A 20,174-nucleotide genomic window follows, 5' to 3' on the forward strand; every position below is an offset into this window, starting at 1 on the left:
GACCTTTTGCATGATGACTACCGTAATTTCCGGACTATTAAGCGCACCTGAATATAAGCCGCACCCACTGAATTTAAAAAAAAATATTATTTTGAACATAAATAAGCCGCACATGTCTGTAAGCCGCAGGTGCCTACCGGTACATTGAAACAAATGAACTTTACACAGGCTTTAACGAAACACGGCTTGTAACAAAAATAAATAGGCTTTAACGAAATACGGCTTGTAACAAAAATAAATAGGCTTTAACGAAACACGGCTTGTAACAAAAAATAAAAAATTAGCAGTAAGCTTTAGTTGTCTTTTTGCACTGAGTCAATTCCTCACGCTGCTGTTTCCAACGTCTTATCATCGACTCATTAAGACCAAGCTCCTGTGCAGCAGCTCTATTTCCTTTTCCAACAGCCAGATCAATCGCCTTCAACTTGAAAGCTGCATCATATGCATTTCTCCGTGTCTTTGCCATGATGAGGGTGACAATGACTACCGTAATCAGAATGATGGGAAGTTTGAGAGCGCTCGATTTAATCTAAACAGTAAACAAAAAAGTTGTTTGACCTTAACCCGTTCGGCAATTTCATTGGTCTAATGAAAGCTTCATGCCGCCAAAAAATGAGCACGTCACAGAATGTGTTTTCTTTTGAAAAAAAAATTGAAAGCGGGAAAAATCCATATATTAGCCGGGTCATTGTTTAAGCCGCGAGGTCCAAAGCGTGGGAAAAAAGTTGCGGCTTATAGTCCGGAATTTACGGTAGTTTCTCACATGACTGGCCTATCTGGGTGATGTTTTTTCTCGCCTGAATGATCTGAATCTAGGCTTACTGGGACTCTCCGCAACGATATTCAATGTGTTAGACAAAATTGAGACTAAGAAGTTGGAGCTCCACTCTGTCTGCATTAACAAGGACAACACACAGGTCGCAATTATGCAGGTACTTTCCCGAAACGGATGACACAAACAACTGGATTTGTTATCCCTTTCATGCCCTGCCTCCAGTCTACTTATCGATTTCTGAACAAGAGAGCCTCATCGAAATTGCAACAATCAATAATTTTGCTCATTTTCTGTGAAAATATAATTTAATTAAAGCCATTGCAAGATTTATGGATTGGGCTGCGCTCAGAGTAACCTGCCTTGGCAAATCGTGCATCACTGGACAGCTCTCAGCTAGGTTTCCCTTTGTAATCCGTGAAAGTTTGCATGCCTTCCCAAATCCGACGAGCGCCAGAGCCAGTGTAGTAGGATTCGATCTTAGGCCTGTATTGACACTTTGCCTGTTTGATGGCTCGTCGCAGGGCGTTACGGTATTTCTTATAAGCATCCGGATTAGTGTCCCGGTCCTTGAACCTTTAGCTCAGTGCGATTGTTGCCTATAATCCATGGCTTCTGTTTGGGATATGTACAGTACCAGTCAAAGGTTTGGACACACCTACTCATTCAAGGGTTTTTATTTATTTTTACTATTTTCTACATTGTAGAATAATAATGAAGACATCAAAACTATGGAATAGCACATATGGAATCGTAACCAAAATATATTTTAGATTTTAGATTCTTCAAAGTAACCACCCGTTGCCTTGATGACAGCTTTGCACATTCTTGGCATTCTCTCAACCAGCTTCATGAGGTAGTCACCTGGAATGGATTTCAATTAACAAGTGTGCTTTGTTAAAAGTGAATTTGATTAAAGTAACTTGTTGGAAAGGTGGCATCTTCTTATGGTGCCACGTTGAAGGTCACTGAGCTCTTCATTAAGGGCATTCTACTGCAAATGTTTGTCTAATGAGATTGCATGGCTGTGTGCTCGATTTTATACACCTGTCAGCAACGCGTGTGGCTGAAATACGAATCCACTAATTTAAGGGGTGTCCACATACTTTTGTATATACTGTATAGTGTAGGACAGACACTTCAAAACCTGATTTATTTTTTTACTGTGTTTCGCCATTTATTAATGTGTTATTCAATGTGTTTCTATGGGCTATTGTAGTAACGGTCAAAAGTAATATTTTATCAAACAATTTTTTCATATTTAACCTACAGGGGTCCTAAAATTAAAAAAAGAAAGGTGAGACTGTCAAGAACACGATGGTGTTCTCCGTTATGCTCTATGACCCCCACAAGCGTCACGGGACTCGTCTGAAGTCGGTACCGCCGATATGCCAACTTCTGTCTGTGGCGTCCGAACAGTTTGGACTACACATTAATATGGCCCCTCTATGGAAACTGTTTACTCTCATGAACACGTACATGTCGTTTGTATTTGCTTTAGGACGCCCACAAGCCTTACAAGAGTCGTCTTGAATGGAAGTATACACTGAGTGTACATAGACTGACCAGGTGAATCCAGGTGAAAGCTGTGATCCTTTACTTTTTAAATCCATTTCAATTAGTGTAGTTTTAAAGCCTTGACACATTTGAGACATGGATTATGTATGCGTGCCATTCAGAGGGTGAATGGGCAAGACAAAAGATTTAAGTGCCTTTGAACGGGGTATGGTAGTAGGTGCCAGGAATACCAGTTTGTGTCACGGTCTGCAATGCTGCTGGGTTTTTCATTCAGATTTCCGTGTGTATCAAGAATGGTCCACCACCCAAAGAACATCAACGACAAAGAACATCAATGACAATGACATCGAGGATGTTCTGAGGGCGAAAGGGGGGTGGTGGGTGAAACTCAATATTAGGAATGTGTCCTTAATGTTTTGTACACTCTGTATATGGACGTAGTTTAGTGCCCAACATAAAACATATATATATTATACTCTTAAAGATACAGATGCTTTTAGGAAACTGGGCCTAGTTTGTTTACATAGCGCCTCACCCTTCTTCCTCATTGTCCAAGAGCGCACTCTTGAGGCCATTCCAGTCTACAGCCCTGTGGAAATGTACTGTACTCTTTCAAAGAGGATGTTAGAGCTGCTAGCAGCTAAAACTTCTCATCTCGGTTCACACAGACATGATAAAAACATACAAGTGAAATTGAAATTAAGCCCATTCAATATGTGATGTGACAGTTCTAAGTTGTGTAGGCTACATTAGCTGGGTAGGCTACATTGCTACAGTGCATTCAGAAGTATTCAGACCCCTCCCTTTTTCCACATTTTGTTATGTTACAGCCTTATTCTAAAATTGATTAAATTACATTTTCCCTCATCAATCTACACACAATACCCCATAATGACAAAGTGAAAACAAGTTTTTAGAAATGTTTGCAAATGTATTAAAAATAAAAATCAGAAATACCTTATTTACATAAGTATTCAGATCCTTTGCTATGAGACTCGAAATTGAGGTCAGGTGAATCTGTTTCTAGTGATCATCCTTGAGATGTTTCTACATGATTGAAGTCCACATGTGGTAAATTCAATTGATTGGACATGATTTGGAAAGGCCCACACCTGTCTATATTGTGCACCACAGTTGACAGTGCATGTCAGAGCAAAAACCAAGCCATGAACTCGAAGGAATTATAAGTAGAGCTCCAAGACAGGATTGTGTCGAGGCACAGATCTGGGGAAGACTACCAAAAAATTACAGAGCATTCGCTCATAGTTTAGAGATCCCCATTGTTCCAGTGGCTGTTCCCTTCCCAGTTCACGCTCTAGATAGCCGACCCTTAGGTTCCGGGTTTATTAGGGAGGCCACCGCTCCCCTGGGCATAGTGACGCAGGGGGGGTCACAAGGAGAGAATTAGTCTCTTCCTCATTGACTCCTGCGTTTTTCGTGGCGCTAGGCCTTCCCTGGTTAGCCTGTCATGACCCCCGTGTCTCATGGCAGCGGAGGGCTCTCACGGGGTGGTCGCGAGAGTGCTCGGGGAGGTGTTTAGGGGTTTCCGTTGGTGCTACTATGGTGGAAAGTCCAGACCAGGTCTCCACCGTGCGCATTCCCCCCGAATATTCCGATTTGGCTCTCGCCTTCTCCAAGAAGGTGACTCAATTACCACCCCATCGTAGGGGGGATTGTGCGATAAACCTCCAGGTAGACGCCGCACTTCCCAGGAGTCACGTGTATCCCCTGTCACAGGCGGAGACATATGTCTCCGAATCCCTGCGTCAGGGGTACATTCGGTCCTCCACTTCACCCGCCTCAAGTTTTTTTTTTGTGAAGGAGGGAGGTCTGCGCCCGTGTATTGAGTATCGAGCCCTAAACCAGATCACTGTGAAGTACAGTTACCCGCTACCTCTCATAGCCACAGCGATTGAGTCAATGCACGCATTTCAGCCGTGCGCAATTGGCAGACTCCCACCATGGTAAAGGAGGTGCAGCGTTTTCTAGGGTTTGCCATATACTACCGGAGGTTTATCCGGGGTTTTGGTCAGGTAGCGGCTCCCATTACCTCACTGCTGAAGGGGGGCCCGGTGCGTCTGCAGTGGTCAGATGAGGCGGACAGGGCTTTTGGTCAAATAAGGGCTCTGTTTACCTCGGCTCCCGTGCTGGCATATCCGGATCCCTCTTTGGCGGTCACGGTGGAGGTGGACGCGTCCGAAGCTGGGATAGGAGCCGTGCTCTCTCAGCGCTCGGGCACGCCACCGAAGCTCCGCCCCTGTGCCTTCTTCTTGAAGAAGCTCAGCCCGGCGGAGCGAAACTATGATGTGGGGGACCGGGAGCTGTTGGCTGTCGTCAAAGCATTGAAGGCGTGGAGACATTGGCTTGAGGGGGCTAAACACACTTTTCTCATCTGGACTGACCACCGCAACCTGGAGTACATCCGTGCAGCGAGGAGACTGAATCCTCGCCAGGCAAGGTGGGCCATGTTTTTTACCCGTTTTGTTTTTACCCTTTCTTACAGACCAGGTTCCCAGAATGTGAAGGCAGACGCACTGTCCTGGCTGTATGACACAGAGGAGCGGCCCATGGATCCCATCCCCATACTCCCAGCCTCCTGCCTGGTGGCGCCGGTAGTGTGGGAGCTGGATGCGGACATTGAGCGGGCGTTACGTGCAGAGCCCACTCCCCTCCAGTGTCCCGCTGGGCGCCTGTACGTTCCGTCTGCTGTCCGTGACCGGTGGATCTATTGGGTCCACACGTCACCCTCCTCTGGTCATCCCGGAATCGGTCGGACGGTGCACTGTCTGAGTGGGAAGTACTGGTGGCTCACCTTGACCAAGGACGTGAGGGTTTATGTTTCCTCCTGCTCGGTGTGCGCCCAGTGTAAGGCTCCTAGGCACCTGCCCAGAGGTAAGCTACACTCCTTACCCATTCCACAACGGCTATGGTCGCAACCGGTCGATTGATTTCCTTACTGATCTCCCCCCATCACAGGGTAACACCACAATCCTGGTTGTTGTGGATCGTTTCTCTAAGTCCTGCTGTCTCCTCCCACTGCCCGGTCTCCCTACGGCCCTACAGACTGCGGAGGCCTTGTTACGCACGTCTTCCGGCACTACGGGGTGCCTGAGGATTTAGTGTCTGATCGGGGTTCCCAGTTCACTTCGAGGGTCTGGAGGGCGTTCATGGAACGTCTGGGGGTCTCGATCAGCCTTACCTCGGGTTTTCACCCCCGAGAGTAGTGGGCAGGTGGAGAGAGTGAACCAGGATGTGGGTAGGTTTCTGCGGTCTTATTGCCAGGACCGGCCGGGGGAGTGGGCGGCATTCATGCCCTGGGCCGAGATGGCTCAGAACTCGCTCCGCCACTCCTCCACTAACCTCTCCCCCTTCCAGTGCGTACTGGGGTATCAGCCGGTTCTGGCGCCTTGGCATCAGAGTCAGACTGAGGCTCCTGCGGTGGACGACTGGTTCAGGCGCACGGAGGAGACATGGGATGCCGCCCATGTTCACCTCCAGCGGGCCGTGCTGCACCAGAAAGTCAGCGCAGACCGTCACGCAGTGAGGCCCCGGTGTTCGCACCGGGGGACCGGGTCTGGCTCTCGACCCGAAACCTGCCCCTCCGCCTGCCCTGCCGGAAGCTGGGGCTGCGGTTTGTGGGGCCATTTAAAGTCCTGAGGAGACTGAACAAGGTGAGTTACAGGTTACAGCTTCCCCCTATTACCGTATTAACCCCTCGTTCAATGTGTCTCTCCTCAGGCCGGTGGTGGCTGGCCCGCTCCAGGAGTCTGAGGTGCGGGAGGTTCCTCCGCCCCCTCTGGACATTGAGGGGGCCCCAGTGTACTCCGTTCGCTCCATACTGGATTCGAGGCGTCAGGCGAGGGGCCGCTGTACATTTCAAAAGTGCAAAACAAATAGTTATATTGACTTCGTCCGTCCTAGCTCGCTCATTAATGTCTTAATCAAAATTACGGATTGCCTATTATCCACTTGTCATGCCCTTATGCCATAGTTTGTACATCTCAATTGTCATTAGAAACCACATTTGTTAAGCAAGTCAGCCATATAAGCTATGTTTTTTTAAAGGCAGTAAATGAGGCTGAATGAACTGTTTCGCTGCCAGACAAGGCTCCGCTGATAGCCAGGTGTAGCAGTGGTGTTACTGATCCCTCCGGAACTTTCATTACGCACACCTGGCCCCTATTCCCAGTGATTAGTAATTGTATAAGTGTGCCCTTGGTTCACCATTTTCCTGTCAATTATTGTTACAATGTCCGTTGGTGTGTGTGAGTACCTGTGCTGTGTGTTTTGGCTTTCTTGCCATTGTGGATTGCGCAGATGATTACGGGTCTCATCCCGTGTGTTAATCATTGTGTGCTTGTTATTTATTCGAGGGAACTCTCTTTTGTTTGGGTTTCTACCCTGTGCTTTGTGGGAATGGCCCGTCCGACGATGCTGCGAGTGGTCCATCCGGCGCCGCCTCAACTTCGGCAGCTGCAACTGGGCCGTCCGATGTCACCACAACGGGTTCCGACGACGACGCAACTTCAGCAGCTGCAACTGGCCCATCCGAGGCCTCCACAAGCGGTCCGTCCGACGCCACTGCTACTGGTCTGTCCGACTCCGCCGCAACTTCGGCAGCGGCAACTGGCCCGTCCGACGACGACGCAACTTCGGCAGCTGCATCTGGTCCCGATCAACCCGCACTGCGTTCCTGTGATCGTCCTCGATGCCGGTGTCATTGAGCTGCTGGTGCTGCGTGTCGGAGGGGTAGTGTCACGGATCCCTCCGGAACTTTCATTAAGCACACCTGGCCCCTATTCCCTGTGATTACAAATTGTATAAGTGTGCCCTTGGTTTACCATTGTCCTGTCAATTATTGTTACAATGTCCGTTGGTGTGTGTGAGTACCTGTGCTGTGTGTTTTGGCTTTCGTGCCATTGTGGATTGCGCAGATGATTATGGGTCTCGTCCCATGTGTTAATCATTGTGTGCTTGTTATTTATTCGAGGGAACTCCTCGCTCTTTTTTGGGGGTTTCTACCCTGTGCTTTGTATAGTGTTTGTTTGGTCTTCGTCCCCGTGCCTTTACACGGCACGCCGTAATTTGGGTGTAATAAAAAAAACTATTACGCATTCCTGCGCCTATCTCCCGACTCCTTCATACCAACGTGACAAGTGGTAAGATGTTCGGACTCCTGTTGGGACAGCTTTATGTAGGCCCCAACAGTTTGTGGGCACTGTTTATCACCAATATAGTGCAATTAATGTATTGTTTAGTGTCGTGTTGTGTAGTGGCTTTGCTGGCATTCATCCCACAAAGTTTTTAATTTTGCCCCACCAATAATTATATAGTAAAATCGCCACTGGTTGGGGTTTGTCACAGTTTCTGTTTTATTTGATTGATGTTTCCTTAGGTTACCGCTGGAGGGCATCCTCCAAACTGGCTTTGGAGGAGTGGCAGCAATGGTTGGAGAGTTCGGAACATCCCTTGACGGTTTTGACTGACCACTGTCATCCTGGTCATTGTGGACCGCTTTTCCAAGGCGGCATATTTCATTCCGCTGCTTAAGCTTCCTTCTGCCCGTGAGACTGCTCAGCTAGTCATTCAGCATGTTTTCCGCCTTCACGGACTTCCTCTGGACATCATCTCCGACCGAGGCCCCCAGTTTGCCTCCAGATTCTGGAGGGCGTTCTGTACTCTTCTGGGGTCATCAGCCAGTTTGTCTTCAGGCTATGACCCTCAGTCCAACGGTCAAACAGAGCGGGTGAACCAGGATCTGGAGACCGCCTTACGGTGCTGTGTGTCCGCCAACCCCGCCACTTGGAGTCAGCATCTTCCCTGGGTGGAGTACGCACACAACACTCTCCAGTGTTCCTCCACCGGCCTGTCACCATTCCAGGTTTTGTATGGATACCAGCCTCCTCTGTTTCCAGATCAGGAGATTGAAGTGGCGGTTCCATCCGCTCAACATCTCATCTCACGTTGCCGCTGGACCTGGAAGAGGGCTTGGTCAGCGCTCCTGAGGTCCTCAGCTTGGGTTCAACGACAGGCCAACCGCCATTGCCGTTCGAGTCCTCTCCTGCATCCAGGCCAGATGGTCTGGTTGTCTACTAGGGATCTGCCTCTACGTGTGTAATCAAGGAAGTTGCCACCCCGGTATATTGGGCCATTCAAGGTTCTATGGCACATTAATCCAATGGCCTATCATCTTCATCTTCCCCGGTCCATGAGGGTTCATCCCACCTTCCACATCTCCAGACTCAAGCCTGTGGTTTTCAGTCCTCTGGTTCTGTCCACTCGGCCTCCACCTCTGCCTCGTATGATAGCGGGACAGCCAGCCTACACTGCGCGACGCATCCTCTCTAGTCGCCAGTTCCGGCGTGGGACTCAGTATCTCGTGAACTGGGAAGGTTACGGTCCTGAGGAGAGATCCTGGGTTCCAGCTCGGGACATTCTGGATCCCGGACTCATTCGGGATTTCCATCACCATTCAGCTACCCCTGGTGGAACGTCAGGAGCCGTTGCTTGAGGGGGGGTACAGTCACAGTTTCTGTTTTATTTGATTGTTGTTTCCTTAGATTAATGCTGGAGGGCACCCTTACCTTGTTTTCTAGTTTGCAGGTTACACTGATTATTACTTATGGGATTCACCTGTGTTTAATTACCTTTTCTGCTCACCTGGTTGCCTTGTTATTTAGGTTCCTCAGTTGGCCTGTATCTTTGCTTAGGACTCATATTTTATTAGTGTGTTTTTGTGCGGTTGCCTTGTTTCTGTTAAGACTAAGTAAAATATCTGGATTTACCCTTACTTCTGCTTGCTGTGTTTCTCTGCGCCTGGGTTCGAGTTCGTACTAGCATTATTGTTACAGGGTTGACATCCATACAAGCATTATACATCAATTTTTTTTACCTCAACATAGTATGAAATACACAACAATGTAGGCAAATTTTGCTGGGGGGGCAATGAGGAGACTCGGGATCTTTCCCACACGGCCCTATCCCTCACACGATTCCATGGCAATTCCATTGTTTTGATTGACCACTTTACCGCATCTATGGTGAAGGGCCTTCTAATGTGTAGGGCAGACCAGTAACTTTTGCAATCAAATAATTTTACTGTGCCCAGTCACACACAGACTTTTACGGTCACACAAGGTGTCACCGGTGGATTCAAAATGATTAGCCTAACACATATTTACATGGCCCCAGTTGCATTTGCAAACAAATCATTTTTCTGTATTACATTTACATTTACATTTTAGTCATTTAGCAGACGCTCTTATCCAGAGCGACTTACATTGGTGAATGCATACATTTCATTTTTCATTTCATACATTTTTTTTCTTTTCTTACTGTATTAAATCAATAATATATAAACATAGTGAGCAAAAGTGACAGTGAGCAAAATTAACAGACTTGAAGTTGATAATGACTTATTAATTGTCACGACTTCCGCCGAAGTCAGCTCCTATCCTTGTTCGGGCGGCATTCGGTGGTCGATGTCACCGGCTTTCTAGCCATCGCCGCTCCATTGTTCCATTTGTTTTGTCTTGTTCCCTGCACACCTGGTTTTCATTCCCTAATCACACTGCATGTATTTATTCCTCTGTTTCCCTCCATGTGTGAAATTGTATTTGTTACGTGTTTCGTGTGTACGCGCCAGGCTGGGCTTTTCCCGTTATTTCCGTGGTATTTCATGAAGGTTGTTTATTGTAAACATTTGCTCATTTTTTGTGACTGTTTCGCGCTTTGCACTTGTACCTTTGGCTGGAGGTTTTGACGCAGGGGCGTCTGTCTGTTTATTGCCTCTGCCTAAATAATGTGTGCGCCTGTTCACAACTCTCTGCTCTCCTGCACCTGACTTCTCGACCAGTAGCGCACACCGTGACATTAATAGGCATAAATAAATTGTATTTCAATGGTTACAGTCGTCAAAGACTGAATTGCATTGAATCAAATTAATCAGGGCTTCCGCTAGTATTTCTTATCTGTGTACCCATATCAGAGCGCTCCAAAATAATTGCCAGCCTTTGTGCTTATATCCTATTAGACCAATGAGCTTCCTTATGAACCCCTGGGGGTACCTGTGTTTACGGAAAACAATCATTTGAGTTACTTTAACCTGTCTGGGGTATGTGGGACGATTTCGTCCCACCTACGTAACAGCTACTGATATTCCAGTGGCGCGATTTTTGAATCGTTAGAAATACTATTACTTCAATTTCTCAAACATATGACTATTTTACAGCTATTTAAAGACAAGAATCTCGTTAATCTAACCCCACTGTCCGATTTCAAAAAGGCTTTACAACGAAAGCAAAACATTAGATTATGTCAGCAGAGTGCCCAGCCAGAAAAAATCAGACAGCCATTTTTCAAGCTAGCATATCATGTCACATAAACCCAAACCACAGCTAAATGCAGCACTAACCTTTGATGATCTTCATCAGATGACACACCTAGGACATTGTGTTATACAATACATGCATGTCTGTTCAATCAAGTTCATATTTATATCAAAAAACAGCTTTTTGCATTAGCATGTGACGTTCAGAAAACGCATAACCCCCGGCAAACTTCCGTTGAATTTACTAACAGTTTGCTAAATTACTCACGATAAACGTTCACAAAAAGCATAACAATTATTTTAAGAATTATAGATACATTACTCCTCTATGCACTCGATATGTCCGATTTTAAAATAGCTTTTCGGATGAAGCACATTTTGCAATAATCTAAGTACATAGCCTGGCATTACAGGGCTAGCTATTTAGATACCCACCCAGGTCAGCATCCACCAAAATCACATTTCCTATAAGAAAAATGTTCTTACCTTGCTTGTTCTTCATCAGAATACACTGCCAGGACTTCTACTTCAATAACAAATGTTGGTTTGGTCCCAAATAATCCATCGTTATATCCAAACAGCGACGTTTTGTTCGTGAGTTCTAGAATGCTTCTTCCCGGTTTCGCGCATGGCGCATTGGCGTGTCAAAAATGTCTAAATATTCCATTACCGTACTTCGAAGCATGTCAACCGCTGTTTAAAACCAATTTTTATGCCATTTATGTCGTAGAGAAGTGATAATATTCCGACCGGGAGTATGCATTGAGCCTAAACAGCCGAATAAAATTTCTCCTCAGAAGCGACTCATGCACGCGCATCATTCAAAGGTCCTCGGAGCATCCACTTACAAAAGGCGATAATATGTTTCAACCTGAGGCTCCCTCGTAAACCTTCAGTTATTTCGCGGGCTCTGAGAGCCTATTGGAGCCCTGGGAATTGTCACGTTACAGCTAAGATCCTTACTTTTCAATAAAAAGATGCAAGACGCACGACTCCTTGTCAGACAGGGTACTTCCTGCTTGAAACCTTGTCAGGTTTTTGCCTGCCATAGGAGTTCTGTTATACTCACAGACACCATTCAAACAGTTTTAGAAAATTCAGAGTGTTTTCTATCCAAACCTGAACAATAATATGCATATTCTAGCTTCTGAGTTGGTGTAGGAGGCAGTTAAAAATGGGAACATATTTTTCCAAAATTCTCAATACTGCCCCCTAGCCCAGACAGGTTAAAGTCATAAAAAATATATACAGTATATATAATCTTGCTGTGAAAGGAAAGTCCTACAGTGTAAACAAACCATACAAGTTTTGACAAACCACAACTGTGTAACAATGTTATTATAAGGTGGTTTTAGCACCACTTGTAAAGCAGGATATATCAAACGTATGCATCAAATTGTATGCATAGACGGCTTGACAGAAATGGTAGCAGAAGGTGAATGTGGAAGGTGAACTTTTGTTGCACGCATATCCAGATGATGCTGTGTACCATTTTGTAGGTGTGATCGAGGCGTAAATAACCTTTGCATATGTCATTGCTTTGCTCTATCAGATTTATTCTCATGAGTCTGGTAGGAAGCACCAGGCTCTGTTCAATAACAACGTGGAGTTTGATGATGACAACATGCTGAGGAGAGGGGTGGAGAAGGACTAGGTGTCTATATGTTCAGTAGTCAAAGGTTTGTCTCTTATGTGACTGAATTTTAGTGTGCTCTTGCAGGAGATGTGCAAGCTTTCTCTAAACGTGAGGAGCAGTCCTTGTCGGACAGCATCTTTGTGATCGTCATGTCACAGGGGAGCTGGGAAACATTGTCCACTAAAAGAAAAACTACCCTAAACCTGAAGTCTTCCCCATCAACAACATATTCACACACTTGAACTGCAAGGCCTTGAGCAACAAGTCGGTATTCGGCCATGATTACCACAAGTTTAGGTAGCTGGCTAGATTAACTACCAATCTAAAATGTGTTAGCTGACATGGCTAATTGAGTGACTGCCAGTGACTGATATAACAAGAGAAAAACTGCTTCTGCACAACCACATTTCAAAATTGCACCTGGTGCATTCTACTATTGTTACTCTCAATAGTAAGTTGAGACCCCCGACTGAGTTATGGCGATGTCACATGTGCCTGATGTCACTTATGACTGGAATCGGCCCTGGCTGAGTCAATTATCACTGGATGGTTACCTCACCCATGTAGTTTGTGTACTGTCTCTAATTCACCTGCAGCTAGAGACATTTAGCAGGAAAAGGCTTATGACGATATCTGAGATCAAATGGTTTATTTTGTTGATTTATTTGAATTTTATTTAACCTTTATTTAAATAGGCAAGTCAGTTATGAACCAATTCTTATTTACAATGACGGCCTTCCCAAAAGGCAAAAGGCCTCCTGCAGGGATTAAAAATAAAAATAAATCTATAAAAATATAGGACAAAACACACATCACGACAAGAGAGACAACACAACACTACATAAAGAGAGACCTAAGACAAATCATAGCATGGCAGCAACACATGACAACACAGTATGGTAGAAACACAACATGACAACAACATGGTAGCGAGACAACATGGCAGCAGCACAACATGGTAGCGGCACAAAACAGGGTACAAACATTATTGGGCACAGACAACAGCATAAAGGGCAAGAAGGTAGAGACAACAATACATGTCTTTTGAAAGAAGAGATTGAGATAAAACTATCCAGTTTGAGTGTTTGTTGCAGCTCGTTCCAGTCTCTAGCTGCAGCGAACTGAAAAGACGAGCAACCCAGGGATGTGTGTGCTTTGGGGACCTTTAACAGAATGTGACTGGCAGAACGGGTGTTGTATGTATGTGGAGGATGAGGGTTGCAGTAGATATCTCAGATGGGGGGAGTGAGGTCTAAGAGGGATTTGTAAATAAACATCAACCAGTGGGTCTTGCGACGGGTATACAGAGATGACCAGTCTACAGAGGAATATAGAGTGCAGTGATGTGTCCTATAAGGAGCATTGGTGGCAAATCTGATGGCAGAATGGTAAAGCACATCTAGCCACTCGAGAGCACCCTTACCTACCATTCTATAAATTACGTCTCCGTAATCTAGCATGTTAGGGTCATCTGAATAAGGGTTAGTTTGGCAGCTGGGGTGAAAGAGGAGGCATTATGATAGCCTGCAGCTTTGATATGTGCTGCGAGAAGGACAGTGTACCGTCTAGCCATACTCCCAAGTACTTGTATGAGGTGACTACTTCAAGCTCTAAACCCTCAGAGGTAGTAATAACACCTGTGGGAGGATGGGCATTCTTCTTACCAAACCACATGACCTTTGTTTTGGAGGTTTTCAGAACAAGGATAAGGGCAGAGAAAGCTTGTTGGACACTAAGAAAGCTTTGTTGTAGAGCGTGTAACACAAAATCCGGGGAGGGGCCAGCTGAGTAAGACTGTATCATCTGCATTGAAATGGATGAGAGAGCTTCCTACTGCCTGAGCTATGTTGTTGATGTAAATTGAGAAGCGTGTGTGTCCTAGGATTGAGCCTTGGGGTACACCCTTGGTGACAGGCAGTGGCTGAGAGAGCAGATGTTCTGACTTTATACACTGCACTCTTAAGAGAGGTAGTTAGCAAATCAGGCCAAAGACCCCTCAGAGACACCAATACTCCTTAGCCGGCCCACAAGAATGAAATGGTCTACTGTATCAAAAGCTTTGGCTAAGTCAATAACAATTGCAGCACAACATTGCTTAGAATCAAGGACAATGGTGTCATCATTGAGGACCTTTAAGGTTGCAGTGACACATCCATAACCTGAGCGGGTACCAGATTGCATCACAAAGAGATTACTATAGACATCAAGAAAGCCAGTCATTTGATTATTGTCAAGTTTTTCCAACACTTTTGATAAACAGGGCAAAATAGAAATAGGCCTATAACATTTGTGATTAGCTTGATCTCCCCCTTTAAATAAAGGACAAACCTGTGGCTGCCTTCCAATCAATGCAAACCTCCCCAGAGAGGAGAGTTAGGGTAAAAAAGTGAGAGACAGGCTTGGCGATGATAAGCAACCTTAAAGAAGAAAGGGTCTAAACCATCTGACCCAAATGTTTTTGGGGGGTCAAGTTTAAGGAGCTCTTTTAGCACCTTGGACTCAGTGACCGCCTGCAGGGAGAAACTTTGTAGCGGGTAGAGGAAAAAGAGGGAGGAGCATCGGGGCTAGTCGCATTAGAAGGGGTGGGAGATGAGGAAATGTTGGACGGGCAAGAAGGCATGGCTGAGTCAAATAGGAATCCTGACTTAATGAAGTGGTGATTAAAGAGCTCAGCCATGTGCTTCTTGTCAGTAACAACCACATCATCAACTTTAAGTGACATGGGCAGGTGTGAGGAGGAGGGTTTATTCTCCAGGTCTTGAACCGTTTTCCAGAACTTTCCAGAACTTTTCCAGGGTTAGACCCACAGAGAGAGAACTGCTCCTTAAAGCAACTAACTTTGGCCTTCCGGATAGACTGAGGGCCCTTATTTGATGGATCTTGATCAAATACAGTTCCAAAGCAGCACAATAGTAAGCTGAATCAATCTGGTAGCCTCTTAGACTAGCCTAACATGCCAGCTGACAGTCTTATAGGCCGATGTCCATTCTCTTCTTACATTGCCAGAATATATTTTTGTTTTTAATAATGATGAATTGGCCGGTGGTTAATGGTCAACGTGTCAACAAACATGTTACCCTTTTACGCAAATACATGAATGAATCACCTATCAGACCCACTTTAATACAAAGCAGCATACATTTATTTTGACATATTTACAACTTCTCATTATCCACAACTTCTCATTATCCAGTTATTTACATGATTTAAAACACATATGACATGAAAGTACAGAACATCATGATCACACCTATGGCACAGGGAAAATGTTTGTTTTTGTGTTTTGTGAGATGGCGCTGTGAAAAGTACAACCTACATGCAGTCCCCAAGAAAATCAAAAGGTCTGTTTTTACAAAATATGTGATATTCTTACTCTATACCCCAAATAGGGCCAGATTTACTTAGAGTGTGCACCAATGGAGGCTGCTGAGGGGAGGATGGATCATAATAATGGCTGGAATGGAGTGAATGGAATGGTATCAAATGTGTTTGATACCATTCCATTTACTCCATTTCAGCCATTATTATGATCCATCCTCCCCTCAGCAGCCTCCATTGGTGTGCACCAATCTACTGTTTGCACCTATTAGTACAGTCACATGAAGAAATTAGTTGTTTTATTCTAATGAAAATATTGCCTTAGGAAATAAGGGCCACAGCGTCTAATGTAGCTTTTGCACGTCTTTTGAGGATCTAGATTTGAGATCAGAGGTCACTTCAATACATGGTTGTGGTCACCTCCATTTCAATTCAGAAAGTTTATTGAAATTCAAAACAGCACTTTTAAAGTCTTGAATTGTAAGTCATGTCATTCGAAATTTAAATGGTTTTGACCACAACCCTACTTCAATCAATACAATGTGGTCTCACATAGATGTAATACAAATATCTCAGTTCCCTCTTAAAATCTGCTGGTGAGAGTGCAAATGTTCTCTGCTTCCAGAAAGCTAACCAGCTGGTGATGTGCTGTGTGCCTGCCAGGAACATTAGGTTAGTGAATATCAGAGAAATCTCATCCAAGCAGGCAAAACTGGTTGCAATGTCATTTTGATGACATGGTCAGGTTTCATAAGTAAGTTTTGTTATTGTCTTTTTATTTACATTTTATTCATTTAGCAGACACTCTTACCCAGAGCAATTTAGAAGAGCAGTTAGGGTTATACTTTTCACCTAGTCGGCTCAGGATTCGAACCAGTGGCCTTTCAGTTACTGGCCTAAACGCTCTTAACCGCTAAACTACCTGCTGACCCTCTTGGGTTGTAATCTGACCAAATAACAACCAAAATATTACTCTTTCCCATGACCTCTTGATGTCATCATGAAAAAATATGTCTTTGCCTGGTTATACTGTAACAGAGACTGTTCGGTTGCATCTGGAATTCTGAAGTCTCAACCATATAACCACAAAATGATGCCATTAAGACGACATTTGCCAACTTTTTGCCTCATGGAATTCTTCTGTTGAAAAAATTCTGACAAAAAAGAGAAATAAACCAATAACAGCTAAAAGTCAATCAAAATTCAGTAAAGAACCTAGTTGGGTTTTGATACCTCACCTTTATGGGGCAACTGTTATAAATTGAACACAACAATGAAATACAACACTTGTGGCTGAAATAGTTAGTTCATGGTTCTTGAAGTTATTGCTAGTCAATAGACAGGACGTGTGTGGTTTTCGCAACACTAATTCTCTTTAAAACTTGTTCCCTCTTTAGAAACTGGAACACTTAACTACGAGACTCAAACTTCATGAAGCATAGATGAATTCTGCCATGACATGACACCAAGCACATTACCTAATGATAGTTCATCATGTCACTTTATGACCAACGACATCACAAAACACACTCATTAATTTAAATGTAACGTACTAAAGATCCCAAATTGCTGCATGATATTGTAATGTCATGCTGTACTGTGTGAAGTGTCCCTAAACCAATTTGTGATACTTCACACAGTATAGCATGACATTACAATACATGTTACTGCTACAGCTATGCAGGCTTTATAACACAGTGTGCAAAGTGCTACCCAGCCAATTCACTCCATACAGGTAATCTGACTTATACTGTACAATACATCAGACATTATAACAATAAAGAATACAAGTAGGAGAACGAATGCCCTATGAATAGGCATGCAGCGCATTTACAGAACGACCTCAGCTCTATACTGTACATGACCAGAGCCATATAGATACATATGTATGGCTCCCTTAAATACACATATGTATACATATGGCTTTGTACACGACCCTTCCAGGCAGTGTTTGACACTGCATCAGTGAGACATATAAAAACAAATTCTTACAAAAGTATTATATACAGAGCATAAAGGAAGCAGCGAGACTCTTCATTTTGTACATTTCCCAAGTGTCCTGATCGTCTCCCTTTAGAAGGTGGCAAAACTCAAGAGATCTGCATGGGAGATACGAAATCGAATCAATATTTAATTTAAATGTATTGATTAAAATATTTAATTTAAATGTATGGATGAAAGATGTAGGTCAAAGTATGGTAGTTAATCTTAAGGACATATATTTCAATCAAAAGAATACAATGGTAGCAGGGAGGACTTCTTTCACTGTTATTTATCAACTATAGTTTTATTGGTTCCCTGGTCTTTAATAGATGAGATTAAAAAAGATTCTGGAGTCTACAACGATTGTTGAACAAGTGTAAAGGGGCTTACCTTCGTTACAACCTTTAGTTTGCTTGAGATGTTTCAGGTAAACAAACTGATGTGTGACGGGGAAAGAGAGGAAAGTGAAAATAAATAATCCTGGTTGTATTTAAATGTTTTTTCAATACATCATCTCTACGCAGAGTGATTCAACAAAACATCAACAGAGTTTCATCCCTTAGTACTGGCTATGACCACCAGGTGGCATAACTACACTACACTAACTTTCAAAATACAGAACTCTGCAGCATCATATGATTCAAAATGCATCATACAGTCCAGATTTTTGTATTTTTAAAATTACATATGTTGAAAACTTGATTGCTGACATGCAAAACATTTTGGGGACTATATCATCAATGGACTAATGAAACAAGAAACAAGTTTTCCTTTAACATGGAAGTAAAAAAAATATATAAGTATATACGTTTTTAAATAATCAATTGTGGTTCTTACCAACTCTCTCTCACTACTTCAATGTCGCTCACTAGATTCTGTGCTAAACAGATCCCAAAAATCTGAAAAAGGGCACAAAGATTAGGTGAGACATCTCTACTTTTGAATGGCTACTGTGGTGATAGATCTAGTTGATTTCAGTGTTTCATGGTCAGTTTTATGATCAGCAATAGTTTGTTTAATGTCTAAATTCTATTCTCAGACAATAGCCTAAGACATCATTTAGCATTACTTTGGGCGGCAGGTAGCCTAGTGGTCAGCGCTTTGGACCAGTAACCGAAAGGTTGCTAGATCGAATCCCCGAGCTGACAAGGTAAAAATCTGTTCCTAGGCCATTATTGTAAATAAGAATTTGTTCTTAACTTGCCTACTAGTTAAATAAAGGTAAAATAAATAAATAAAAAATAGTAGCAAGTAAAGTTCACAACCATATTCACAAGCATAGTCAGCTATGAACATAAAAAGCAGAGATAAACAATGTTTCAAGACATCTTAAGAAATTGATCATTGACACCACTATCAAATAAAAAAACCTGGCTATTTCAAGTACATTCCATTCCTGTGACAAGTCAGAGGAAACATGATGTTGAAAGTACAGCCCCTTAAAGCTACATTTTGGGATTTGAAAAAACAACAAAAGGGGTGCCCGCTATTTGTTTTGTTATACATCTGAGGGATGGGGGTTGAGAAATGTAAGCCCTCTCAAATTCATAGACAGTTCTGACAGTCCATGACATCTACATGATAGTTTCAATCATATACAGTGGGGGGGAAAAGTATTTAGTCAGCCACCAATTGTGCAAGTTCTCCCACTTAAAAAGATGAGAGAGGCCTGTAATTTTCATCATAGGTACACTTCAACTATGACAGACAAAATGAGAAAATAAAATCCAGAAAATCACATTGTAGGATTTTTAATGAATTTATTTGCAAATTATGGTGGAAAATAAGTATTTGGTCAATAACAAAAGTTTATCTCAATACTTTGTTATATACCCTTTGTTGGCAATGACACAGGTCAAACGTTTTCTGTAAGTCTTCACAAGGTTTTCACACACTGTTGCTGGTATTTTGGCCTATTCCTCCATGCAGATCTCCTCTAGAGCAGTGATGTTTTGAGGCTGTCGCTGGGCAACACGGACTTTCAACTCCCTCCAAAGATTTTCTATGGGGTTGAGATCTGGAGACTGGCTAGGCCACTCCAGGACCTTGAAATGCTTCTTACGAAGCCACTCCTTTGTTGCCCGGGCGGTGTGTTTGGGATCATTGTCATGCTGAAAGACCCAGCCACGTTTCATCTTCAATGCCCTTGCTGATGGAAGGAGGTTTTCACTCAAAATCTCACGATACATGGCCCCATTCATTCTTTCCTTTACACGGATCAGTCGTCCTGGTCCCTTTGCAGAAAAACAGCCCCAAAGCATGATGTTTCCACCCCCATGCTTCACAGTAGGTATGGTGTTCTTTGGATGCAACTCAGCATTCTTTGTCCTCCAAACACAACGAGTTGAGTTTTTACCAAAAAGTTCTATTTTGGTTTCATCTGACCATATGACATTCTCCCAATCCTCTTCTGGATCATCCAAATGCTCTCTAGCAAACTTCAGACGGGCCTGGACATGTACTGGCTTAAGCAGGGGGACACGTCTGGCACTGCAGGATTTGAGTCCCTGGCGACGTAGTGTGTTACTGATGGTAGGCTTTGTTATTTTTTCCCCTCATTTTGTCTGTCATAGTTGACGTGTACCTATGATGAAAATTACAGGCCTCTCTCATCTTTT

The 20,174-nt window shown here is 43.8% G+C and overlaps 1 protein-coding gene across 1 annotated transcript in view; it reads right to left on the reverse strand.

Annotated features, from left to right (window-relative positions):
* Positions 1-16,357: 16,357 nt before the first annotated feature.
* Positions 16,358-20,174, reverse strand: part of LOC115192080 (tetraspanin-5) — a 28,028-nt gene continuing 24,211 nt past the window's right edge. The window contains exons 8-10 of the mRNA XM_029750198.1: positions 18,394-18,455; positions 17,947-17,992; positions 16,358-17,672 (exon numbers count right to left, since the gene is read on the reverse strand). Of these exons, the coding sequence (XP_029606058.1) occupies positions 17,980-17,992; positions 18,394-18,455 (75 nt within the window). The 3' untranslated portion in view covers positions 16,358-17,672; positions 17,947-17,979. The remainder of the gene's footprint in view (positions 17,673-17,946; positions 17,993-18,393; positions 18,456-20,174) is intronic.

Source organism: Salmo trutta, chromosome 4, assembly GCF_901001165.1.
Source record: "Salmo trutta chromosome 4, fSalTru1.1, whole genome shotgun sequence".
In the NCBI taxonomy this organism is placed as follows: domain Eukaryota; kingdom Metazoa; phylum Chordata; class Actinopteri; order Salmoniformes; family Salmonidae; genus Salmo; species Salmo trutta.